Below are 27,870 nucleotides of genomic sequence, written 5' to 3'. Positions count from 1 at the left end.
TCCAGGAAAGGAATTAAAAAGTTTACATGCTGTGTTACAAACAAACACAGACAAAAACACACACAAACAAGGGGGGGAAATTCAAAGATTTTATTGCAAAATAAGCTAAATGTGCTGTGTTAACAAAAATCATTTATAATTGGCTCCTGCATGGCTAAGTAAATAACAATGTAGATGAATTTGAAACCTGCCTCCCCCTGGAACACAGGCTTGTATGTCGGTGGTGTTGCCTTTTTGCTCACAAATTGCCCTATTTTTTCTGTAGTTGCTGGGCATTAGCCTACAAAAGCTGCAGGGATACACTGCTGCCTCAGCACCACTGTTCTTAAATAGAAATGCAAATAGAAACAGATACAAAGCAAAACCTTTGATTACTGCCGACTTTTCGAAGCAGAGTCCCTGAGCGGAGAGAGAGAGGAAGTGAAGAAGCCCAGCACTCCTTGTGTAATCTCTTGGGCAAGAAACTCCAGTGACTTTTTTTTCTTCGGGTAGCTGCTTGTCTTAGGAATATTTCGCAATAAGAGTACAAAAATGAATATCTATAAGGCAGCCAGTTTCCTTGCCCATATCATTAAAACAAAGCCAGTTTCCTTGCCCATATCATTAAAACAAAGCCAGTTTCCTTGCCCATATCATTAAAACAAAGCCAGTTTTAACCAAAGGCTTTGGAAGGAGATTCAAGTCAATTGTCTTTTGGGCGGTGGGGTCGAAGTCAATTACTGGTCTTAAAAAACGATTTTTTTTATTACCAATATTAAAGAGATAAAAAAAGAACTACAACACTGGCACAATAAGTGGTCTTAAAAACACCAAGCCCAAGACATAAAAAATAAAGCGCTTCGGGGAGAAAAGGCATGATTATATTTAAGTTAAATTTATTTTGATCATAGAGAGTTTTGTATGTTCCAGTTTCATGTTAAAGCACTGATTGCTAAAACGGCTGAAATCAGTTATTACTTTGAGAATTAACTCCCAATTAAGATCAAGATATGATGACCTTTTCCTAGACTTATTTATGAAGGGGCAGCTTATCTTTCTACACAAAAGCCTTTTCTCCTAAGGCGGATTTAAAAAAGGGGGTTCCATAAATCTGGCTGACTTCTTTACAACAGACCGGTACCTTTTCACATACCAACTCAGCCATAGCTCTAGTGGTTCTGACAGTTCAGTACAGTTCAGTTCAGTGCATTAGAGAAGGGCCAAGTCTTTTCAGAGCAGACCCCTTTTTCAATCGTCTTTCTTGTCGGAGGTGCTCTCCTCCTGGCTGTCGTCTGAGCGTGCGCAGGCATAAGAGCTCAGGAAGTCCTGGTCCTCCCCCTTGAGGGCTTGGTAGCGCTGCAGCTCCAGGTAGGTGGTAAACAGTTTGGCATATTGCGGGTGCGTCAGGGCGAAGGTCCGGAACTCAGCTGCACGGAGACACAGAGAATTACTATGAGAACCCAGTAGGAGGCAGAGTGTATACAGCTCTGGAAAATATTAAGAGACCACTGCACATGTTTCTGATGTTATCCTACGGTTGCTGAGTGACATTCAAAATTAAAAGAGCACTGCAAATTTGAATATGAACATCAACTCATTTGAATGTCACTCAGCAACCGTAGGATAACATCAGAAAAATGTGCAGTGGTCTCTTATTTCTTTCCAGAGCTGTTGTATGTATATGTACAGCTCTGGGGAAAAAGTATGTCATCCTACGGTTGTTGAGTGACATTCAAATGAGTTGACAGTCATATTCAAAATTAAGAGATCACTGCAAATTTAAATATGACTGTCAACTCATTTGAGTGTACTAATATAAACTACACTCACAATAGGTAATGTGGCCAGACCCATCTGCATCGATGTCTTTGAAGAGTTTGGTGACATTGAGATCACATACACCCAAAGCAGAGCGTAGCATATGAGCAAATTCCTCTCGACTGATGCTTTGGTCATCATCAGTGTCAAAGAGCTGATGAGGGAACAAAATGAAAATTACTGTGACATAAATGATACTGTACATTCAGCAATGATCTAACTCCTCTATTATGTAAACAATATCTGTGCAAGCGGAAATAAAGACCTATAAACCCATCAATATCCTGTCTGACTCATTACCACAACACCTCAGGCATGCGGCATACTAACAAGGAAATGGTTCATGTACTAAACTGGACAGTAGTTTCCCACATTATGTATGCAGTGCTGTTTGTACCTGAAAAGCCATTTGAATAACCTCTTCTGTGTTGGCAGGTCGGCATAAAACAGTAACACCAATGACATACTCTCTAAAGTCAATGGTACCGTCCCCATCCTGCAAAAAGCAGACCAATAAATATTATTAAGGTTTTTTTTTTTTTTCATCTGGCAAACTTACTGACCAACCAATCAATATATCACAAACACATCAAAACCACAAATATTTGTATACATAAATTATAAAAATACAAAACAGATATTAGACAAACACACAACCAATTACCATCTCTCTCATAAACACATCCAAACAGAGATACACACATACCCTGTCAAAGAGATTGAACAGTTCTTGGAGGACAGGAGTAACAGGAATCTTGAGGTAGTTTGCAAACTCCTCGATCTTAATGCGACCGCCCTTGCAGGAGTTGGCTATGGCGGCGAAGCTTTCAAGTTCTTTCTGGATGTTGTCCCATTTCAGGCTATCAGAGACCAAGAGAGGAGATAGAACACCTTTCAAATGAAAATCACATGAGATAAATCACCATAAGCAGATGATACCTGGATCTTGAGCCAACAGCGCGTGCATCAGATCTAGACAACACAGGACCTTAACTAACAAAGTAGCTTTATTTAAAATTGGCCTCAGTTTGACAAATATACTGTTGAAGAGCATATATTGTTGTTGAAGCATTTGAAAAATGGTGCATGTTGATCTAGGTCAGTAAGCGACTCCTATTGATCTTGTTCACAAAACTTGGGCACAGATTGATTGCCAGCAATGATGAACAAGAGAAAAAAAGCTGTGATGCTAGTGCAACTGATGGACCAGACTGAGTTGTGTAGAAACCTGTACAGCTACCAAACATTCCCTAATTAACGGAAATTATTGTTCGTGAGTACTGCTCTATTCATATTTTTTTAAGATTGTTGGAATGTTTTGCTTGTAGGCTTGATTGAACAAATATCTCAGAGATAAAGGCAATATTAATGCTTTGAAATGTCCATATGCTCACTACATGATCCATCTGACTTGGCCAAATATGTAACCCTCATGGATAACAGCTACAGTGAGCTGGTGTACTGTGATCCACGGTTGTGTTCAGCCTTACTCCAACTTCCTGCTGATCTTGGTGAACTCCACGAGGCCAGCCTCCATAGGAAGGGTCAGTTCCCCAGCAGAGATCATGAGCCTGCAGTCCTCAAAGGTGTGGTCCGTCACTGGGACGCCCAGGGCTCTGCAAAGGTGCACAAGCACATGAGTGCACCGTTTGCTTGTTTTGCAGCAGTTCATAAAGTTATTCCTAATTAATGTTCATAAAGGCATTCTTTTCTATATGCAATGTGAGCATCTGTGGTGATAGATTCTGAGGTAACCTCTTTGTGCATTCTTTATGTTCATTTTCTGCACTGCGTTTGTAAGTGTAGCAGCCTTGCGAAAACAAGCCAAGACACTTCAAAAAATAAATCGATACCCACAGTATATGAACCACACAAAAGTACATATATATACACACAATATGCACTAATGGACATATAGCACATGCATCCTTGCACACTATGCGTGCATTTTATATGTGCATGTAAAGCTCATGCATTCCTGTGCACTATGCAAGTGCTAAGTATGTGCATGTTATATGTAACAGAGGAACCAAGAGAAAAGAGGAATAAAGATGATGCTTTACTCGGCCATGACTCCTCGCACTTTCTGTGCAAAAAGATAGGGGCTTTTCTTCTCAGCCTCAGTGGGGATTTGAGTGGGCAGGAACTATAAAATAAAAGTCACACATGTCAGAGGTCCTCCCATAGAACAACACTCTTGCAACATTCATGGCCAGTCACATGACATGTATAGCAGTCACTTCCATGTGCCAAAGCAAGAGTTGCAGAAATAAAGAAGCAGGGGTTGGGGGTAGGGGTACTCTGTGTGTGTGTGTGTGTGCGTGGTGGCGGGGATGGGGTGGCCAACCTCAATCTCCACCGTTGTGTAGAGCTGACACAGAGTCAGAAGAAGCAGAGTTCCCCTGCAACACACACACGCAATTACTCACACCATCTCTACTAACATCTCTCACTCCTTTTCTCTCTCACTCATTCTCTCTCTCTCTTTCACACACATGCCCACACACACACACACACACACACACACACTCACTCACCTCATCACACCCACAGAGAGCTGCTTTTATACACAGAACATGGTAGATCTAATAATACTGAACTTCATTTAGCAACTTCCTGCACCCCTCTTGCACCTAGAGGGCTAAATGCTGGACTAATCCCTCAGCCTTGAAACAGTATTTCACAAACAAGCTTGAGAACAGTTCAACAGTTTGGTAAAAGGGACAGGAATATCAAACACAAACATACAGTTTTGCAAGGTAACATAGATATTTTAAGAGTTTGTTTGGTAGATGTTTAGCTATCAAGCAAAAAATAAAGTACATACGAACTTGGGCCTTGCCATGTCCAAGTCACATTGTCCTTTGGGGAGAATATATACAGTCATTAATCAGCTATCAACAGCTGTGCTATAAATACAGATGCTTTATTGCTTGTTTTTTAATTTAACAGGTTGGTATTTAAGTTAGCCGGTGGTACTGACCAGTTTATTGGGGTATCTGAGGATCACAGGTTGTACTGGGACACCAGGGATGAAGGCACCTGGGAAAGAAACAATAATCATTTACACATTATACTTTCTCTCTCTCTCTCACACACACACACGGTTTCATGACTACTGATTTTTACTGGTTGACGGTTTTCATAATAGTTGTCGACTAGTCGTTACGGTGACCGGTACAGTGCTGTTGCTAACATTACTGCTAGCGCTAGCTGTTGGTTGAAACTTGCAGGTAACAGACATGTTCTTGTTGTACTTTAGTTATGCACAACGTAACAGACACACAGAGAGACAGAGTTCTTTACCTACCAAACAAATGCAAATGTGAATGCAAAAAAGCTGAGTGATGAGATGGCATCGAAACAGTAGGCAACTGATATTTGAAAACAAAATTGTCTGATGGGATCTGACTTGTGCTTACATGCTTGCAAATGTTTGTGTCCACTAAATAACGGTGCCATAAGGGAGAGGTCAATTTGGGACACTATTTACAGCCTGGTGCCTCTGCTTTTGTCCACTTCTGCTGACCACATAACCAAACCTGCCACATGAGTGGGGGGGAGAGAGAGAGAGGAGCCCTCACAAAACACCATGAACTAAAAAAAGAGATGCCACTCTCTTCCTAACACATAACTGGCAAATTTGTATGGTGGAGCTTTGTTTTTGAGTTATGACATCTACACTGCACAGTCACAAAACAGACACTAAGGCTACAATTGCTAAGTTTGGAGGGAGCTTGTTTGGATAGGTGTTGAAGCAGATTATGAAATTATGCTTAAAGAATACTTAGCATATTGCTATAGAATACTCATGAAATTTGATTTTCAGATCATCTAATAAGCAAGCTAAGTATATAACTAGCACACTTATGCGAAGGCCTACTACTACTACTACTACTACTACTACTACTACTACTACTACTACTACTACTACTACTACTACTACTACTACTACTACTACTACTACTACTACTACTACTACTACTACTACTACTACTACTACTACTACTAAAGAACGAACTCATAACCAATGGTACATGGACAAAACACCTGTGAGCCATGGATGTAAATTCAAAGACAGTTAATTAGTGTACAATCTGCCCACCTTGTTTGAATGAGATAAGACAGGATCGATTGGTACACGTTCCCTCAGGGAAGATCAACACCTAAAATGAACACATCTGTCAGCACAATGCCACATATATACAGAACACTAGTAAACTAGTGACCTCTTCAGCCATTTCATCAAGTGGTCCTACAAACAGACACTTGTTATTGTACAAAAAAGCTAGTTTCAGGATGGGAGAATGAGGAAGGAAAACACTTTAAAATGGCAGTCTAGCAAATGAACTATTCTGTGTTAGCATGTAGCATGTAAGAGTACAGAGTAGGCGTTGTGCTACAGAAGTCAGACAGGATGTTAAAAATGGGTTTATAGATCGCAATATCTAAATATTTCCCCTGACGCAGATATCTTTCACACATACAGAAATAAGATCATTGCTGAATGTACCATTGAGGAAGGAAACTGCAGTGTGTAAATATCCTGCAGGTAAAACGCAACTGGCTGTATGGGCGGCAACTTAACCAAGTAATACGTGGTGTGCCCTGATCTCATTTGGGTGACCTACACCTTAATACATTTGCACCAATTATAAGCCTGCTCCAATAGGTCCTTTTATGCATTATGTATTCTGGGCATGGGGTTTATCAACTGTTCTGACCTGGATGTATTCACAGTGCCCTCCAGAATTATTGGCACCCCTGGTAAAGTTGACTTTTGGTGATTTATGGTAATCTCCCAAATGAAAACAATAAGGAATAATCCAACCTTGAAAGGAGGCATTAATTCTGGAGGACAGTATATGCAGCCGACAATTTTAAAAAATATATTGTGCATGACAATTATGGAATGTCCATTTCAAAACATAGAGCAAGAATGAGATCATGCTACGTTGGGGAAGTCAAGTCTGATTTCTGAGAGAATGATCTTCTTTGGAACAGACTACCGCAAACATACAAAAGAGGGGAGACATGTGAAAACTACAGACCTGAGGCCAGACTCCTCCTGACGTGGACCTGCTCTCAATCTCCTTTATGGTGTTCTTACGAGAGTCTGGATCTTTACGAGAGACCAGCACAGGCTGCAGACAACGCAGAAACCCTGTTCTCGCACACAAACACACACACACACACACACACACACACACACACACACACACACACACACACACACACACACACACACACACACACACACACACACACCTTTTAACGGCTCAGTCAAAATGACTGAAAAAAACATCCCTACTATGAGAAACCGGTTCAAATACTTTACACAAGTAAGCAGCTCAACGGTCATGTTGTGAAATACCTCACAGCTTTTATGAACCCACTGACTCAACCTCCCTTCCATGATGGAGAATGCAGACAACATTCCTCCTTAACACGCCATATTTCTCCTCAAACTATAACACAAAACCAATCCAGCTCCAACTCACTGCCAAATATTGGCGTGGACAGGGTCTCTGAGCGGGAAATTGTACAAGGGAGTCCAGCGATGATGCACACAATGGCGTCGAAGAAGCTGGAGTGTGGTGCAACAGCCAAGATGGGCGCCTCACCGCTATCCGCCTGTTTGCCTTTCACCACCCACCGAAAGCCCAGGCCGAAGAAGTACATCCGGCCCAGAGCGGCTATCACCGTCCGGCACACAAACCTGCGGAGTGAGTGAGTGCTCACAGTCAAAGGTCATAAAACCACCTGAAGAACTTCTACGGCTAATGACCTCCTTACACCAAACAACTTTGACAAGATTTGGGAAAGATTCTTGAAAGATTGGAGTCTTTCGAGTAAAGTTTGAATGGGGGGCATTAGTTAAAAGACTACAATCTTTCAAGAATCTTTCCCAAATCTTGTCAAAGTTGTTTGGTGTAAGGTGGCCATACAATGACATTTCTCCTGACTTTGGGTGTGGTGTTCCTTATTTACACAACACAATCATGTGGGACAGCTTTATCATTACTTTGTGTGTTGCTGAGCTCATTTTGGGTGTTGCAGCATTAATTGATAAGATATCCTTAGGTGTGTGAGTGAGTAGCAGTTAATTTCCTTCCTCATCACATTTAACAAGAAGGACTGATGGCATGCTGTGGGGGAAACACGTTATGCTTTATAACTTGTGGTTCATCAGCCCATCTTATCTCTCTCCACTTTTCTGTTTCAGCTAAGACTGACATTTTATCACTAAAAAACAAATTGACTACTCGTGAATCACACATTTGAATCCAGTGAATGAATGATTCATTCAGTATAGTCAGTCAATCTGCAGGCAAGGACAAGGACTCAGGTTGCCTGATAGTAGATAGATAGATAGATAGATAGATAGATAGATAGATAGATAGATAGATATCCCCTTTGATCCCCAAGGGGAAATTCAAGAGTATCTTGAATTATCGGTATTTATCGATCTATTTATAGTATCCGTGTTAGTAAGAGTACTCGGTGTTTACCTTCTCCATCCCTTCATGGGCTCTACTGCTCCTTTGAGGGGCATTCTGAAAGTGACAAGAGTAGCCAAAGGCCATGTTACCAGGCACACCAAGATCAGCCAGACAGACCGAAGTGGCAGCAGCACCAGCCCCAGGAGTGCACACTAGAGAGAGAAAACAGTGGTTTTAGGCAGAGCAAACCCACCAAAACACCACTCACATGGTTGGGCCACTTTACATTCCCATATGGTCTGAAGCCTCTCCCTCCATAGCCATTCACACTAATGAACGTACTACTAGAGCAGCTGCTGCTCGAAAAACAAAAAAACACTTTCCTTTCACTAAATCCAAACCCGTAGAGGGATTTAGAGAGGTTGCACAGTTGAGTTCATTGTTACTGTTTCAAAACGAGTGAGTAGTATTACAGGATCAGATTAGGTCGATGGCTATGGGCAACGTCAGCAGTAGTTAACAGAGGGCAATTCATTATCAACCTTCTGGTTAGAGCGAATAACATGGCAGTTCTGCATTGAATTGAAGTGATACTCACTTTAATTTTTTCGGCCTTGGTTATTTTCTGTTCTAGGACAAACGGATTGAGAACCGCTGGAAGAAGAAGTGACTGTTGCCTCGGCAGAGCGAACACTCTCTGCGGCGGCATCCTTACAGGGTTAACTTCGGTTCAAAGAGGTTAGAGATGATGACAGCGGATGTCTTCCTCAAAGGCCAGAACACATTTTGCTACTGTCCAACATCTTAAATGCGCGCATCCGCGCAATGGCGCATCGCGAAACTTGCGCATTTCCTAGTTGTGCATAGCTAGCGTCAAACAGATCGGAGGGAAATAGGAGTAGTGTAGCACTCCTAGCCCCTCCTCTCGAATCTAATCCTATTCTGAGATGCAGTGACAAATCAAGTGGAACTGAGGACGTCCTTATGAACACAGTTATGTGTAAAGGCCGCTGGTATTGAAATCCTAATTAGCCTAAATAACGACCCGGTCTTTGGAATAACTAAAAAACAGTATGGCAATGCACCCTAATCAGAGTTCTTGTGATTTCGCCTCAGAAAATCAGTGTTGCTACCCAAAACGGATAATAACTGTCCCGATTTCTCTCGTGCGCCCCCTATGAAACTACTCGTCCTCCACTCTAAAAATGGCGACGGGTAAATATGGAATCAAACATATACCGATAGGCTCATAGGATAGGCTACATTTCGAGTCATGTCCAAGGGCATTGGTGACGTATGGTCATATCCGTGCATGCTCAGTATTCCCGATCGGATCAAGCACGGTTACAGTATTTCACCACAGGATGTCACTGTAAGTGTAGCGGATCTCTCCAACTCCACCACAAAGGACGTAGACGCTCACACCAATGCGTTAACTGCTTTTTTATTTAAGGGGTTTGCAGCTCCTGTCGTCAACCAACATGTACACACAAACAGGGAGGCACGGGATAAAGTCAGATCAAGCCCTGCCTCACTCAGCATTTACATCCTCTCAGAAGAAAAATAGTATAATTACCTGTCGTCAACCAACATGTACACAAATGGAGGCACGGGATAGAAGTCAGATCAAGCCCTACAATAAGACAAAAAACAATAAGTTCCCGTTCCCCCATATAATGTTGGTAGATACGGCAATACGCCGTTCGCTAAGTATTTTTCACTTTTAAATTGCGTTCTCCAACGGCATCTCTCTCCAACGTATATAATCTAATTTATGGTTTAAACATAAGCTATCCTAAGATAAATTGTCCCGACATTACAAAACCCCATTAAGAAAGACAACAAACAGTATACAATTAATTCATAACAGTAGGCCTATATAATTAATTCATAACAGCAAATTGAATACTCTTGACGTTACTTAGTAGCCTAGGCTATAGTTTATAGATAGATAGATATACTTTAATTATCCCACAGGGAAATTCAGTTGTTTCAGCAGCCTTAAGAACATACAGCAAGCACACCACACGCAGACATATAGTCCACATACATTACATTACAACAAGAAATTACTTTCACCCACAAGACATAGCATACGGTAGCTGTTAAGGTACCATACACATCCAAGTACCAAAGTGTAACTGCCTAATAAGACATAAATCAAGACAATTGCCTCCATATTAGATATAAAAGATTAGGCCTAAAAGATAAGTTGTCTCTCTACTCAAAGGAGAGTCATTGTAAAGTGCTATTGTTGTGGGTAAGAAGGTTTTCTTATATCTGTCCTTACTGCAACTGAGTCGGCAAAACCGCCAACTAAAAACACTTTGTTGTTTTGCCAGTGTACTGTGTAGGGGATGTGATGCAACATCCTCCTTTCTACCACCAACTCTAGAGGCTCTAGAGTAGTCCCCAGCACAGAGCCTGCTTTCCTAATCAGCTTGTTCAGTCTGTTAGAGTCACTGGTCCTGATACTGCTACCCCAGCAGATGACAGCAAAGAAAATTGCACTTGCTACCACAGACTCATAAAACATTTGTAACATCTTAGTGCACACATTAAAAGACTAAAGCTTCCTCAAGAAATAGAGCCTGCTTTGACCCTTCTTGTAGACAGCCTCAGTGTTATGCTTCCAGTCCAGTTTATTGTCTATGTGAACCCCCAGATTTTTATAGTTCTCCACCACCTCCACCTCTTCCCCCAGGACAGTGAGGGTGTTAGTCCTGTTCCTGCTAAAGTCCACCACCATCTCTTTGGTCTTGGCCACATTCAAGAGCAGGTGGTTGCTACCACACCACTCCACAAAGCGATCCCGCCTGTACTCTGTTTCTACCCCCCCCCTTAACACACCCTGACCCCACCAATGCAGAGTCATCTGAGAACTTCTGCAGATGGCAAGACCCAGAGTTGTATTGGAAGTCAGAGGTGTAGAGTGTGAAAAGGAAAGGGGATAGCACAGTCCCCTGAGGTGCTCCTGTACTACTGACCACCCGCTCAGACACACAGCCCCCCAGCCGAACAAACTGTGGCCTATCTGAGAGGTAGTCCATAATCCAGGAAGTGATGGTGGTGGCCAGCTGCATCTTCTGCATCTTCTCCCCCAGCAGCCTAGGCTGGATGGTGTTAAATGCACTGGAGAAATAAAAAAAACATGATTCTCACAGTGCCACCTGCTCTATCCAGGTGAGTACTCTCTGGAGTAGGTAGATGATGGCATCCTCCACTCCCACCTTGGGACAGTAGGCAAACTGTAGGGGGTCCAGGGAGGGGGGCCACCAGTGGTCTCAGATGGGCCAAAACCAGCACCTCTCTCCAGCACCTTCATGACATGTGATGTCAAGGCAACTGGTCTATTTCGTTGAGGGCCGATGGAGATTAACAATGTTAGGCTAATATCTTACGCGACTCAATACAGTATCTACATATATTACATGTTTTTATCCAACAATACAAAAGAAAATCATGTATATTTTGTGTATATTTATCTAGTATTTATCAATTATTATCATATTCAATATGATATTGGTCGGAGCGTAGTCGCTATGGACCCTTTCAAGAGAGTTCCATTATCAGCATCATAGTTGGCCCCACAAGACTTCCGTTTTAACATTCCATATGTTATCTTAATGCAGAGGAAGTAGATTGGGGCCCAAATAGAACATTCAAGCATTGTTTTTGTTTTTATTGTTGAAAGGGTCCATACCTGCCTCACTCAGCATAAACATCAACTGAGGAGGCAGTAAACATTCTGGTTGTTATGGTAACCGGAATGGTCAATGTGTAAAATATTAATCATCAACACTATTCACAGTTATTAATTAAATAAAAAAGTAGGCCTACTAACAAATAGATATGCAAATAAATAAAAGGTAGATTTGCTGAAACAGTTTCTCACCATTACATAAGATCTAGACTACTCTCATATTTGAGAAAACAGATTTGGAAATTCAACATACTTTCAATCCCTCCTCAGCCATATAATGTTTTTAACCCCCAGTGAAATTAAAGGAATGATCTTGAAACAACAAATTCAATACAGTAGGTGGACGGATAAGATTCTTCATCTTTATTTTTTTCCAACAACGTATAGAGACAAAGTGCACAAAGCAAATACAACTTACAAATTAAAAACAAACTGTACTGTCAACTCCAGAGTAAAAAGACAAAAAAGTAATTATACAAAACGATTATTTCAACTAAAACATTTCATGGTACTTCCTTGTCATGACTCCATCATGCACCAGACCCTATACAATCCTCAGGCAACCCGTGCCGTGAATCTACCAGCACCATGATTATACATCTAGAAGAAAAATATTACGGACTGACTTGACAGTAATTTGGTCTCCATGTGTACAAAACACATTTATATAAAAAAGTGCTTGTCTTTAAGTAATCATTGTGAAATATTTACGTGTCAAATGTTACTACACAAATATGGTTATCCATTTGAATCCAAGAATACAAGAACCATTTTTACAAGGTTGTATGTTCAAAAACTGATACCTTTTGACCTGTCATAATCAGATACCTTACAGTAAAGCACCATCCGATTTGTATGTAATGGGGACATACCTGATGTCTCTGAATACTTGATGTGGAAATAGTTTATCATTCAGGATTGGGGAACTTCAGATCAAAATTATTCACCTTCAGCATTACAAAAAAACAGCAAATATCACACAGTAATATAAAAAAGACTTTTATGGTTCATCCAGTTTGCCTATGTTCAGCTTGCAAAGAGGGTTCAAAGATTTATCACTACTGTGACTTGGCCTTCCGGCAGGCTGGGTGGCAGGTTATATTAGTTGATTGGTAGTTACAGTCTTGCAAGTGCGGGGGGGTTGTTGGTGGGCGAGATCGCCATGGTAACATGGTTTGTGATGACGGTGGACTGCACTACGGGCCAGGGTCAAAGGTCATCACAGAATGCCAGTGGCTTAATGTCCAACAATCACTCAGCAGCGCAGCCAGTCTGCTTTGACCTCGCCCACTTTGGTTATCTTCAGACTGCTGTCATCCATCTTGAGATAGTAGGAATCCTTGAAAAAGTAGCTGTGACCTGTCAAAACAGAGACCACAGGCAGACATCAATGCACATGATACTGTATCCCCCTCCCCCAAAAAAATCATTTTCTTTTAATTTCTGACTCTGATCTCTTTGTCTCCTACAGTTTGGGCTTTAAGTAGAAGGAGAAGAAAAGGTTGCTTACTCTGTTCAACTGTCTTGCAGAACTATTCCAAGACAGACCAACTCCTTTAGTAATTACTTTGTTTTTCTGTTATTATTGGTTTGTGTACCCAGGTAGTGTAGACTGTGGAAAAGTCCTACTGTAGCCTACTGCTGAAAACAATAATCAGGCCGGGCCACAGATCCAGCTCTAACAGCTGCTTGGGGGATAGGTCAACAGTTTGCAGTGAAGTTACTTTAGTGATGAGGCACTGACTGGCTAGCCTTCCCAAAAGCTATTTCACTAAATGTTTAATGTGTGTGTGTGTGTGTGTGTGTGTGTGTGTGTTTGTGTGTGATGAGGTTGATAGAATGGTGTTTGGGCTTTATGAAACCTGGGAGGTTTCGTATGGTCCCTGTGGACTCACATAGACCTTTGCACATCTCAAGCACAAATGTACAAACATAGCTCTGCCACATTCTCCCTTTCTCTAATCTCTTTGTCTTTCTCTCTCTCTCTCTCTCTCTTCATCCTCTATTTCTCAACCTCTTTGTTTTTTAGTCTGCCGATGAACGGATGGACAGGCCCATGCAGGAAAAATGACCTCAGTCCTTGCAGGGTTATGGTGTCTGTGGGCCTTTCTGCCGTGTTGTTGGAGGCGCAGTGCCAGCTGTAATGGGGCCCGCCTGGAGCTGCTGCCAGGAATGCTCAGCCAGGCTCCAGCCAGACGGCTCCCCCTGATGGGACCAGGAGAAGCTCAGACTGCAACAACAAGCAGCTTCTTGCTGGGCTCCAGTCAGCTATAGGTTAGGCTAGGCTAGGCTAGGCTAGGCTAGGCTAAGCTAAGCTAAGCTAGGCTTGCTTATCATTCTGGTTCAGGCTGAGAGATATGCCTATGTTGTTTGGGCTGGACTCAGCCAGGTTTTGTTAGCTTAGGCTAAGGCTAGGCATGCTTACCATTCTGGTTCAGGCTGAAGGCTGCATCTATGTTGTCTGGGATGCCGTTCCAAGCATCTGCGATCTGCTTGGGGAAGCCAGGATCCATCTTCTTCTTGGCCTCGTTGAACCTGGAAAATTAAATGCAAAATATTTTGCCATATGCATTGACAGGGAACATTATGAAATTTGCTTGATCATTCCATTATGCCTTCTTCAGCCAAGGGTGCAAAATGTGAGATAAAATATATTTTTTTGTAAAACAGTGGGTGAATGATAACTTTCTCAATATTGGGCTTTGACTCAAGTCATACCTCCAGAACCTGCTTCCAGCAAACAGGTAGGTCTTCTTGCTCTTGCTAAAGGAGAAGGCTGCATCTACGTTGTGTACGTCTGATGGCAGGCCGATGGAGGAGAGGGTCTTGGGATAACCTCTCTCTAATGTGCTGCCTGAGAAGATGTAAATCTCATTCCCTGGAAGCAGAACACAGAATCAGTCAGCACAACAAGAATAGGAAATGGTCATTAGACCTCACACACAACCTGTGGGTGTTCACCTCTGAACAATGATGGATTTGTGATTCAGTAAACATTCACAGTCAGTGTACCTCCTTTGACTTGTACCAAACCTTGGCTAATATGACAGCACATAAAAATTTCCACTGGGGCCCTAGGAATCATTTAAATTATGACCAAATGAAAATAGTTTTTCACTAAAAATAAACCAGAGAAAAAACAACTGTATCATCAATTCTGACTACTCCAAGTAGGCAACATGAAAAATGTGACCTCATTGCATGATAATTTGAAGGGAGAACTTGAATGAAAAAAAAGACCAGACATGCTTGTCAAATAAATCTCCTTCAGGATTGGGGAAAAAATTTGTTCAGACAGAGCTTTGCTTTCAATATCTGTTGAGAAGAACCTTGCCTGAGACCCATGGAAATCTGTTTAAGGGAGCATGCACGGAGGCATGCCACGCATGGCATTTATTAGCACAAGCCACAAATATATCAAATGTCTGAAGCAGGGTGAAAAACCACATTCTAATGGTAAAACCAGGTCATTCACTTGTGGTTCAGAGATTACGGCGCTGATTTATATTTCAGTCAGCTTCCAGTAAAAGGAAATGTATTATGGAAATTTCAACCATACACTTATAAGCAATTTTTTGCGTAAGGGGAAATGTGATGGTGTGAGTTATATTGGCATGGAGGTAACGTGATTTGAGGTTTTTACGGTGGTGCAGTCGAACTGGGTCAGCTTTAGCCTATACTGTACCTGCAAAGAACACGGTCTTCTCCTCCAGTGGATTCTCGTAGGCGGCGTCTATCTTCTCTGGAAGCTCACTCCAGAATGTGGCCACCAACATCGGGCCCGTGGGCTTGGACATGAAGTTGGCAGACCTGAAAAGGAACCTGGAAAAGGTAGAGAGAGAGAGAGAGTGAGTGAGTGGGTGAATGAGAGAGAAGAGGGGCCAGAAAGGTGAGTAAGGAGAGATGCAGGAACGGAGGAGGGGATGAGGATGAGGAGGAGGAAAAAAGAGAGTGTCAGAAGTATCAGATGAGGAAAAAAGGGAGAATAGACAAAGAAGAGAGCAAGGAGGATATAAGGGAAAAAGAAAGAGTGAAAGAAACAGAGGAAGAGAGCAAAAGGAGAGAAGCGAAGCAATAGACAGAGGATCTCGACAGGCCACAATGGCGTGATTCATGGGAGCATCTGGTTCTCGTTATGGCTGAAGGTGCCGACGCCAGCGGAACAAGCCTGCACTTGCCCGGATTTCCAATATGAAGCACAGCCACTGCTACAGCAACAGCAACAGCAGCACCAGCACTCACTTCCCCCTGCTCCTTTCCACTGACCTATTTTTCTAAAAGCCAAAATAGTTTTGCGAGTCTCTGCAGCCACTTCATGCGATGCTAGATTGGGATTTTTCAGGAAGAGTTTGTTTTGATAGCCTACATTTCTGTGACATTGCCATTAAACAAATATTTAACTGTCCACGGCCTGTCAGCTAACCTCAGCTCTCTCAACTACTTGTCAACTGAAACAAACCATAACCTACCCCTAACCCTGACCTTAAACAAACCCCACATCGTGTTCTGACCACTCCTCACTGACAGTTTATGCAAAAGTGGGTTTTCAAAATACCCGTACCCAATTCCCTTTATCTTGTATCCTGTAGCCTGTTCCTGCCTTTGATGTCCACCTTAGCCTTTTCTTTCCAATGCAGGGCAGACAGCTTCACACAATTCAAGACTTCAACTAGATTGTTTTATGAAAGTCAAAAATTGTTTGTCTGTAACATGCTCTTTTACGCTTTCCTTTTTCATTTCCATTTAATATTTCAACTGTTTGTTTCCAGTTTATATTTTAAACATATATTTTTGCAAAGATAAACTTTGTGCTTTAAATGCTTTACCTTATCTATCAATGGTGCAGCTGCTGAACACTCCCTTAGGGTCACTTGAAAAACTACATAATTTCAAGGTCTCTTTTCTCTTTGACTTGTTGCCAACCACAATACTGTATAACTTCTCCTCAGCAGTGCTTCAACCTAAGCTAACCTACACGAATAAAGCAAGGGAACTGGCGTTGGAACAATCATTGTTCCTTCTGAACTGCCGAGATCAGAGGAGCAGTTCCAAGACACCACACCCAACGATTTCCCGGAACGGCTAAGTATGAGTGAAGCCTGTACTCATCTTTCTCCTATTTGCTTGCCAATGAAAACATGCATGGGCAGCACAAAGACCAGGGACCTTGGGCAGTGTGGAATGGCTATTGTGAAATGTTAAGACCTGACAACTTGCTTTTACTGTTTCTTCACCTGAGAGTGTGAATGGGTATGAAGTCAGGTGACAGCATTTTTTTTTCTTCCAGTTTTTCTTTTTAAAAAAGTGATCATACCCAATTCCATTAGTAGTGCAGAAAAATATCCCCCATCCAATGAGTTAAACATCTGTAGTTGTCAGAGCCAGCTGTGAATGTCTGAACTCCAGAGTCATTTTTCCACTCTGAAAGCTGAGACTTTCTCCAAGTAGGCCTGTGGATACAGAGCATCAGGCAGAGCTGTGTTTTTATCTTAACTCTTTTTTGCGGTGGAATTTCCATTTCCATGTCAGTCTTGCTTGAGCCACTTCCAACTCACGATCGTCATCAGAGATGGGTGTTTCGATTGCACTGAGCTTCTGTAGGAAATTACTTTCCAACTTCATCAAATGTCAACCAGAGCATTTCTTTTAAAATTTTTTTTTAAAAAAGCTCTTAACTTCACATCTGAATAAAGCATCACATCAACCCAGCATTAGGCACATTCAGACATAACAGCATTATCAGGGATGGGGAAGGCTAACTACTTATAAACTACACAGCAGCCCAGTAGCTGAAATAACACAAACAGTATTTACACAGCAGTGGCCCTGGCACTGACTCACTGTCTGTTTCCAGTCGGAATGACGCAGGGCGCATACGTATCCTGCCCTATACCTGACGTACACTCACTGCCTAGGTCTGGCCATGCGCCGTTGATGGGATGATGAATAGCAAACCACTGAACGAGAAGTCCTAATTCTGACTTAAAGCAGGATTTGTCTGCAGAGCTTGTGGGTGGTTCGTCTCTGCCCCCGAGCGTACGATTGAAAAGAGTTGCTGGTCTTTGGTATGAGAGCAGCTCTTTGAGTCCAAGTCCCACAGAATTGTTTGTTTTGGATGTGATTCCAAAATGGCTGCCACAGATCTTACAGTATGCTCACCTCAAAAGTAGGGAAGGCCAATGCTGGCAAATAGAGCCAGGGACTGAGGCATATAGAGATGGCTTTTAGGAGCAGAGGCTGAAGTCTGCCTCTCTCTGTTTGCATGTGTATGTGTGTATGTGTGTGAGTGAGAGTGTGTGTGTGTGTGTGTGTGTGTGTGTGTGTGTGACTGTGTGTGTGTGTGTGTATGTACTCATGCATATGTGGGAGGTTACGCAGGATACCAGTTTATTTGGGTTAACGGCTCCCCCAAAGGTCTATCTTAGACAGGGTTCAGCTGTTGTGGTAAATTGTGTATGCATTGTGCAGCTGGGAATAACAAAGAGTCATGCAGAGTTGAAGCAGAAACGCTGCCGCTGCAAAGCCTAGGGGTCTGAGTCACTGCAAATTCAGAGCACTTCAAGCCTCTGGAAGCAATAGGTCCACCACAGCAAACGTAGACTTGTGGAGGGGTTTCTACGGTCAGTAATAACATACTGTCTCTACCCAGTCTACACTCACGCGACGGATTTAATAGATTAACTACACTGGCTTAAACATATTCCATATGAAAGGCCATTTTCAGTAACATCCTGGATTTAATAAAACATCTAGAGCTGCAACTGACAATTATTTTCATTATCGATTAATCTGTTGATTAATCCTTATTTAAACCTGGCTGCACCTGGCTGTTTTTGTTGCCATTTTTGGAGCCTGAGCTGTCTAGAGAGACCGCATTTTTTACACTGTATTCAGGTGACAAGCAGCTAGCAGATAGTGAAGAGATGTTTACTTTATATGACAAAATGTTATGCTTTGAAACCGCGTAACATCGCTTAGAGCACCTTTAAGAAATGCTATTCTTACTAGTTTTAGTTTTTTTTTTAGCGCTATGACATAAACCATAAAGTTGATAAAATGCAAATGCAAATGTAACTGTGGCTTTAGACTGAATATTTCACTGTGGTTTGCCACAAAGAAACAAAAATGGAGCATGGCAACTCACTCTCTATCACATATGCTGTATATACCATATGTTTGCGTCAATGTACCTGTCCTTGAAGAAGAATGTCTCTCCCCGAATTTGGGCCACAGCATCGAAGATAATGGGCTCATTGCAGATGTCCATAGGAGTCACTGGGCCCTGAGTAGGTGGAAGGGGTTTGTCTGTAGAAGCGCCTGCATAGAAAAAGAAAATACAAGACTTAGTAAGGAAAACAGAGATGGGTACTGCGCCAATAGAGTGACTCTACTACTGCACAGATGAGAAACACTGAGGAGTCTGTGGTCTCCATGGCTCACCATAAAGCTCCTGGATGCCACGGATGTCATCGTTGGAGAGCCTGAAGTTCTTGGTGTAGGTGTACACGGGAGCCATCAGGGCGCCTGGGTCCTGGGAGTGCTCCAAGCCCAGAGCATGGCCAAACTCATGGGCCGCCACCAGGAACAGACTGTAGCCTGGAGCCACATATGGGGCAGAGAGTTAGCATTCTGATCTATGGAGACAGCGTGAGCATTAAGCAATATCATGACCAATGAATTCAGAGCCAAAGGAACAAAAGCTATGCTATTGCTACACTAGACACTACCCTCATCCATAGATTGTGAACCACCAGTGGACAAGGCTGGTAATCCACTGATGGATAACTACAAACACCAAAAGAAACCACCAAAAGCTGCAGCAATACAAATGACTTTAACACAGTTATTTTTTCCCTAAGGCAACTACTCAGGACCCAGAGGTGTGTGACATTACTGTAGTACCTTGGTCAGGGCAGAAACCCCATTTACGGTCATCATCGAAGCTCTTGGTGACGGCACACCACATCTTGCCATCACTGCGTCCAGAGGTAGTGCAGGAGTCGTAGCTGTTGCCCAGGAAGATGAAGGGGAACACGCAGGGAGCTCCCTCTGAGTTCCCTCCCACCGTGGACATGGCTGCAACAACACCGGTTGTACATTGTGAAATAGGACAGTTCTCCGAAACAACTTTTTTTACTTTTTTAATTGCCACACAGATTTTCCAGGCCAGACACTCCTTCCTCAGCATGCACTGGTGATCTAATCAGCAGCAACAGAAAATGGAATTCCAAATAACATTTCTTCATCCTTCCTCTATCTTGATTAAAGGGAGTATGTCTCCGAGACCAAAAGGATAAGCCGTGGGAGGCATACAGTACATAGCGACTATGATAGGAAGCAACAGTGCATTTGGGACAACGGCACAAAAACAAATCGCAGTAAACTTGGGCTCTGGATCTGCTGAGACTCTGTGGAGTCAGTCGGGTACGAAACCGAAGCAGAAAAATGTCTGTGGTCGTGATGACACACATTCCTGTATTCTAAAAGATATCTACCACAAATGCTGACAAACATCTTGGCCATACAGTATGTTTATCCTTTTGATTATTTGCTTTGGGGCAATCCTGCAACACACACACACACACACACATACACACACACACACACAGAGTAATACACAAAGTACCCTGCTGCAGGACTGCATTCCCAGTGAATTAAAACCAGATGAAAAGCCTTCTTTACCCGCTCCACTAAGCCAGCCCCCCTGACACAATGGAAAATAAACTCGGCCAGTGCACAGTAAAAACTTTTACAGCCATCAGCGAGACTACCACAAAAATGGAAACCACAGTTTTGGAATGTTCTTGTCTGCAAAAAAAACACAGAAATTGTGCTGCAGATATACTCATCACATAACAGCTAAAATAAAGATGAATCAACACAAACATGTCACTTTGTGCTTTCAAAAAGAACCAGTAGTCGACTGTTATACTCATGCATTCCTGAAGCACAGCAACACCGTGAGAAAGCCAACAGTCCAGCACAAGGATAATCATGGATCTCTGTTATTCCATGGTCTGAGGTAAAAACAAAATAGACTGTTCTCTGCTCACAATGTCAACAATGGTGATGAGGATGAATTGAGAGTTTGAAGCTGTATTTTGTAAGTTGGGAAGGTTTGGTGGTCACTTACCGGTTTCGGGACAGAACCCATACTTCTTGTCACGGTCGTAGTCCTCTGTGGTGGCACACCAACGGTAGCCATCATCACGACCTTGGGTGGTGCAACCGTCATATGAATCCCCCTGAAACGTGAAGGGGAACTTGCAGGGGGACCCGTCAGCATTTCCACCCAGTGTAAACAGCACTGCGGCACAAATCACACAAGCCAGTGAGAATGTAGAATAATATATTGGCTGAGTTGCACTGATGTAGACTAAAAAAGCAGAATATACTCTTTACTGGTATATAATATACTGTTCCACTGTAATGTCTGATGCCAACATACATGTACCTTGAGGTGTATAGCAGTTTAGTTTGAAAGACTTAATCATCTATATGTGTGTACCTATTTGTGTATAAAGCAGTTTTAAAGAATTGGTTCTGTGTTTGAATTGAGTTTGAGTTGTTGTGGTACACAACCCTATGTAAGGATACTGTGTATAACTTAAATTTAAATCACACAGATCACACACCAACTGTGTGGTTTGATCATTAGTAAATTGAAGACAATTGTGCTTGGTTGTTGTCTGAGTGTCTGATGGGTGCATTAATAATACATAAGATATACCAAAACATCAGTACCAAGGACAGCTACCAAAACAAACAGGGTGCAAACATCTTCCTCAGCTCCAACCACTGAATTGTGAATACATAGTGGTTTATCATAACAATCCTAAGTGACGTGAGAGATAGAGCACTCACACTCATGAGGACAGAAGCCATATTTTTTATCGTCATCAAAGTTGTATGTGGTGGAGCACCAGAGGAAGCCATCGTCACGGCCCTGTGAGGTGCAGCTGTCGTACTCCACGCCCATGAAGAGGAAAGGGAACTTGCAGAATTCACCCTCCGCATTTCCAAACTTCACCTTCACCACTGTGAAAAATGCACATCACATTAGAAAGTGAAGAACGACTAGCCACAGATCACAAATACACTCAAAAAAGGTGATTGATTCTGTTGTGCAATATTATTTCAACATATCGAGTGTTATTGCTAGGAGCTATCCTTTGAAAAAAAAAAAAGGCTGGCTCAATAATAAGGCTTGACCCTGACTCATCATTGCCGTACAATACAAATCAGGGAAATTCCCCTTATATTGAGACGAAAAACAGAACAGGACCCAGTGTTCAACCACATGGAGTAATTGCTTAGATCACTTGCAGATTCCTGGCTTGTTTTGCATGAGATCTCAACCATTACTTCCTCCCTCAAAACACTGAGTTTAAAAAAAAGAAGTAGAGCTGAACTTTTGTACCTTGGCCTTCGCCCAGCGTCCACTGCTCATCATCGTCAAAGTGGGAGTCGCCCCCAATGCCTGGGCCTGGAGCGAAGGCATGGGCCAGGAGGCCATCTTTTCCATCGAAGGGGTAGCCGTCACCATGCTCTGGAGACAACGCAAGGCAAGACAAGGTTACTTATATAGCTCATTTCATACAGAGAGGCCATTTCCTTTACATAAATAAAAGCAAAAAAGAACAGATAAAAACAACATATAAAAGTATTATTAAAAGCAAGGGAAGTGCGCAAAGTAGAATAAATGCATGAATTAGAAAACATTAAAGTGTTTAAAGTGGAGTTAACACTTAGATTAGAGGTATGAAACAGACACAACATTCTCACATCATCATGTATACCTTTGTGAACAACAGACACAAACAGTCAAATCTGCTACTTCCCTTGCTCCCAAAGATTTATACGCCTGTCAACACTGCTGTGGGCGCATTACGGGAACCAGCATTTATGCACGTCCACTAATCTGACTTCATCGTGGGCAGGTCCACGTAATTTAGGATACACCGCAAGAGATGCTTTTTTCTGACTCACTGTCCTGGCTCGCGGGAGCCGAGTCTAACTGCTCTCCGTGCAGACACCTACTTTGTGCCTGGACATTCCATCGACCTCCTAAATGCTGACCCCATAAAAACAGGTTTGGTTGAAGCAAGATCAGGGTGCGAACACTTTGAGAGTAATTGTGTGTTGTTCCTGACCCACTGCTGGGCAGATTTGGGCTGTGTTCTCACCACAGGATGCACGGGCTGCCATGAAGCTGTCAGCTGTGTGGGCTCCACTAAATTGTGGGAGCCGTTATGGGCTATGATGGGTTCAGCGGAGATTATCATCATTCTGCCAACTAAAATCTGATGATTTATTTTATTTTACTTTTATATATTTTTTTTTTAAATGAAGTTGTGTGTGGAAAGAACTGAGACAGATGTTCCGTACCATTGCGGCCAAAGTTGATCATGATGTCAGCTTCTCCGTCCATGATCCTGCTGAAAGTGAGTGGAGTTACGTCACTCCATACTTTGAAGGCACGGAAGAAGGCATCGTCGATCGTCTCCTCATCCAGATCAGGACTGTGGCCAAGAATTCTGTGGGAGAGGAAAGAAAAATAATAATCTGCTTTAATGAAGCATTACTTAAACCTTACTAAGGGCTCCAGTAATTCAGCAGGTAGATTGAAGAATTGGTGACATCAAGGTTTTAGTATGTGTGTGAGTACAATTCTCTAATTCCCTTAAGGAAATACTCAGTTCAGTTGTAAAGCACCTTCTGCACTGCTCTTTGGCTGACCTGACTGGTCACACCTCATTTGTATCTTTTTGAGGTTGTTATTGAGGTTGGTCAAGCCTACTTCCCAGCTTCTTAACCACCATTTAAAAACAAGGGTCTAAAAAGGGCTATGTTGTTTGTCTTTGGGCCTGGAACCACCTCATACATAGATTTAAAAAAATCAACCATTTCATGCTGGGCAGTGATTGTCTTATTAGCATGTTCCATGCTCAAGTTGTTGATGGAGGTGGTAACCATCTCACAAAATAAACAACAGGGGGCGAAGGATGTTGGCTTCTTAGACCAGCACTTGGAGAAAATGTGTACGCATACACATACAGAAACACACACACACACACACACAGAGAGAGAGAGAGAGAGAGAGAGAGAGAGAGAGAGGGGAGGGGCCATGTTTTTTCACCTGTATGTTATGTCCTTCTTGCCCCACACAGGCTTCCTATGGAAGAAATTGTAATTGGCCACATCTGGCACTCCACAGCGGGGCTTTTTCATGATCTCCACAGTCTTATGGTCGATCTCCCCTGTTTCTTGCAGGGAAAAGAACTTCTGCATTTTCTTCAACGTGTCTTTAAGGACCATGAGGTTACATCTGTCTTGTGGGCACCCATAAAACTTATTCAGATAGTGCTGTTGATTGGAGAGAAGGAAAGGGACAAAATGGGAACTTGGCTTTACCAAAAGTACAAGCAATTTTCTGCTCCACCCAAACTATCTCCCAAAACTTATGTGAAAGGTCTTAGCTGGTTTCAGTAACTCTATAAGCACAACAAATGAAACACAGCTCAGACATTATTAATTAATTTGGTAGTTTTGCTGAAGGGGATCAAACTAAGCAAATAAATAACAGTTTATAAATGCCAATGATAAAAGCCATCAGTAAACTGGACAAAGAATAATCATAGCCTATTATTTGATATTTCGCAGGCAAAAGATTTTATACACATGCACCGTCACATAAAAAAGGGTTGTTAAACATATCAACTGAAATAAAACAGTTTATTCTGGCCATAACTTAACTGAACACAACAAACTACAACACTCTTGAACTCTTACCAGCGCAACTTCTTTGTCCGTTCGGGGACTCTCATCTCCAGGAAACTTGATAATAGGCGAGGGAGCTGCTGAAGTTCTCATTAAGACAATGCACTGTATCAAAAACACTTTCAGGATCAAATGCCTGGAGCTGAAAAACTTATAAAACCCCATGTTTACCCCTATAGAGACAAAACGAATAGGTAGTTTTGGGCTTTGCGCCGTGCACACAGGGTAATATTCCTTTCAGCCTCCACTGCTATTTGACTTTCCTTAGCGGCACATCCTGCTGCCCCCAACCCGATAGAATCAGTTCTGCTTGCATACGCAGTTTTGTGATGCTGCTTGGAGTGGATTCGCACAGAGTGCGCAGTCTCCAGACTGGGAATTTTGGGGGAATGAAATAGGAGACGACTCCAACGGGCAGTGGGAATGTGCATTTTTGTTCTCTTCAAGAAAGTCTAAATATTAAATAAATAGTCTTACTTTGTACTCTAAGGGTAAAATCAGCCGTGACTAGTCATTACAATTAACCTTCAATGTTTGTTGCCTATTTTTTAAATGTATTTATTTATTTATTATTCCTAAACCATCGGTTGTGACCACTGTTGAACTGGTCCCAACACGAAACGAGGCTAAAAGATGCCCTCTGGTGATAGTTGAGGGATGTGTAAAAACACACTCTTTAAATGATGTTGGAAAAAAGAAGGGCGATCACGTGACGATCACATGCAACAGATTGTTTTTCCTCTTGGCTGAATTTGGGAATAGAAACTGCAAGAAGTAGTTTTGACTTTCGAGATAGTGGCTAGATATAGGCTAAATGCTGTCCAAGCCTTCAATGTATGGGTATGTACAGTAGCTTATGTCTTCCCCTCCCCGCCCCTCCATCGAACGTGGTTAGACTTTGTCTATTTGATAACACTGAAGAAAACGACGCATTTACAGTAACTCTGAAACAACAACTCCCTTACAGAACAGACAATTATGATAGTGCAATTAGCAGGTTTGAGGAAGCAAAGGCCACTTAAATCTAGTGCATAATGTGGTCTACGAGATTTAGCATAGGCTATGGAATAACCTAAAATATGAAAGTATTTGACCTGGAAATCTTCCACCCATTACACCACATGATTTTTGTGCTGTTATTAATGTGCTGTTCGGAGACTACTAGTAATTAATAGTGAGTGTGTGTTGGAGAAACATTGCAGGCCTACATGTTGCATTTAGGCCAAACCGGAAAAAGGCTTTACATCTCTTCGTGGTTTAGGCGTGAAAGGTCGACCCCTGGTGGTAGTGAATATGTAGTAGGCCTATACGACAGTTCTTGATGGGGACAAAAATACATCTGATTTGTCCTCTTATATATTCACAATATTGAACGACAATAGTTCTTGCATATCTCGTAGCCTAAAACAGGTCATATGCATGCCGTAACGGGAATAAATCAAATTTAAGACAATTAAAGCTGTTGATTTTGCAAGGTGAACGCCAGTAGGAATGCTTGTGCCTAAACTCGGTTTTGCAAGTCGGCCTAATACATCACCACCACAATATGAATGACATTTCAAATGTGTAAATTACATTGTTTTTGTTTTTTGATTAGACTTAGGTCATTATGTGATGTCCTTGTAAATAACCTATTTAATCGCAACGGGAATAACGATAGGCCTAACACAAACACCTTTTTAACGACGATAACGTGTGCATTTATAACCGTGTGCTCGTTGTCTCCGGTTGGCCTAATTGGATTCACTCACAGACAGGCCCCCTCTATTTGAAGTCGGTGAGTCTTCGGTGTGAGTGAAAGTAACAGTGCCCTCCCGTGGCAGCATTAAGCCCTGCGCTCTTTGATGGGTTCTTAGAGGAGCTCCCTGAGCTTGAGCAGGCCTGCAGATTGCCCCTGGATTTCTTTTAACTCCTTTTGACATCTCTTTTTTCTCCAGCGGAGGATTAATCTCGACAGTGTATTGACGTGGACTCTTTATAAGAGAAAGCCAAAGGACTTAGTGGAGTGATCTGACAGACGAATAGCTCTTGAACAGGATTTTTGCGGCATATCTCACCGACCAATTTCCCTGCATTGAGCCAGAGAACAGTTAATTTTTCATAGCCCGCTGTTTGCAGCCTCAGAGTAAATGTAACATCCATTTGCTTACAATATCCTGGTCTTGTCACTTTAGAGTAAGGCTTTATTTCATGCTCTGATACATGCTGCCATCTCCCCCATCTGACAGAGAACAATCTCCCATCAGTCAGAGAGAAGCCTGGCTGGCGATTAAAAGAGCATCCGCTTTTCTCCCATATAGAAAATGCTTAGATGTGTAAGCTTGGTTTGGTGGGGTTGGGTAGGGGGGTCGTGGGGGGACTAAGTGAATGCCTTTGTGCATATGAATGCAAATTTGCCTGCGAAAACAGGCATAAGGAGATTGAGATGATAAACTTTGATTTGCATGTAAATTGTTTCTTTTATTCTGCGTTTGTTGACTGCCAGGTCCCCTTTAGATTGAGGCAGCCTGAGCTTTCACTTGGCTCTTTGCCTCAGAGTTTGTGTAGCCTATGTATGTACTTGTATACGGGTGGAGGAATACGTGTGTTGGTGTGTTTTTGTGTGTGTGTTTAGAGAGAGGGAGTTTCATTGCACAGTACACTAGCAGTGCTTGTTTAGATAGAGAGTCTTTCACGCTACAACATGCATTGAGTAAGGAAGTGTATATGTTGGTGCTTGGTCTGTGCATGCATTAGGATATGTGGCTGAGAAAGCTGCATGCGTTTGTCACTGACAACATCATGTATTAACAGGAAAACATACATTTGACAGATGTCACCATCTGACTACAAGCCATTGCCAGATTCTGTTCATGTGCCATGTAATTAAAAGCCAGAACAAGTTGCCATCCTCTCAGCTATTCTCAGTGTCACTTCAGTTCTGGGAATTGACCAGGCAGGGAATGAAGGCCCAGTCCTCTTGCCTAAGTCCAGCTGGCCCTAGAACAGGATAGGCAGTCTTAAGCCTGGTTCAGAAGGATGGACTTGCTCTGATGTCCGATATCCATATTGGCCCATAGAATATTCATTGGAAGTGGTCAGATGTTATGTTAAATCAATAGTGAGTCAGTTCTCTACATGTTTCCTTTATGATCATGAATGACAAGT

The 27,870-nt window shown here is 42.3% G+C and overlaps 2 protein-coding genes and 1 long non-coding RNA gene across 4 annotated transcripts in view; 1 reads left to right on the top strand and 2 right to left on the bottom strand.

Moving 5' to 3' along the window:
- Positions 1-75: 75 nt before the first annotated feature.
- lpcat2 (lysophosphatidylcholine acyltransferase 2) lies at positions 76-9,455 on the bottom strand. 2 transcript variants are annotated; one of them, XM_042061006.1, is made up of 14 exons: positions 8,839-9,455; positions 8,310-8,452; positions 7,422-7,516; positions 6,849-6,961; positions 5,903-5,963; positions 4,781-4,839; positions 4,625-4,659; positions 4,145-4,199; positions 3,861-3,943; positions 3,288-3,413; positions 2,504-2,657; positions 2,195-2,293; positions 1,810-1,951; positions 76-1,406 (listed from the first exon to the last, which is right to left on the bottom strand). In XM_042061006.1, the coding sequence occupies exons 1-14, from the start codon at positions 8,947-8,949 to the stop codon at positions 1,228-1,230; spliced, it is 1,455 nt and encodes a 484-aa protein (XP_041916940.1). In that variant the 5' UTR covers positions 8,950-9,455; the 3' UTR covers positions 76-1,227. The 2 variants fall into 2 exon arrangements, with proteins under 2 accessions (XP_041916940.1, XP_041916939.1); XM_042061005.1 differs by having other exon boundaries at positions 7,299-7,516; positions 8,839-9,454.
- Positions 9,456-12,291: 2,836 nt separating this feature from the next.
- Positions 12,292-25,048, bottom strand: mmp2 (matrix metallopeptidase 2). Its single transcript, XM_042061004.1, has 13 exons — positions 24,736-25,048; positions 24,083-24,309; positions 23,332-23,480; positions 22,364-22,492; positions 21,808-21,981; positions 21,077-21,250; positions 19,846-20,019; positions 19,384-19,539; positions 19,134-19,260; positions 15,629-15,765; positions 14,662-14,821; positions 14,369-14,478; positions 12,292-13,302 (listed from the first exon to the last, which is right to left on the bottom strand). Exons 1-13 carry the CDS (start codon positions 24,886-24,888, stop codon positions 13,199-13,201), a joined length of 1,974 nt encoding a protein of 657 aa, XP_041916938.1. The 5' UTR covers positions 24,889-25,048; the 3' UTR covers positions 12,292-13,198.
- A 431-nt stretch (positions 25,049-25,479) lies between these two features.
- The window catches only part of LOC121681531, a 54,759-nt gene continuing 52,368 nt past the window's right edge, over positions 25,480-27,870 (top strand). Inside the window, exon 1 of the long non-coding RNA XR_006022166.1 lies at positions 25,480-25,563. This is a non-coding gene — a long non-coding RNA (uncharacterized LOC121681531). The remainder of the gene's footprint in view (positions 25,564-27,870) is intronic.

This window comes from Alosa sapidissima, chromosome 14 (assembly GCF_018492685.1).
Source record: "Alosa sapidissima isolate fAloSap1 chromosome 14, fAloSap1.pri, whole genome shotgun sequence".
NCBI classification, from domain to species: Eukaryota; Metazoa; Chordata; class Actinopteri; order Clupeiformes; family Clupeidae; genus Alosa; species Alosa sapidissima.
This window is presented reverse-complemented; position numbering and strand designations above follow the sequence as displayed.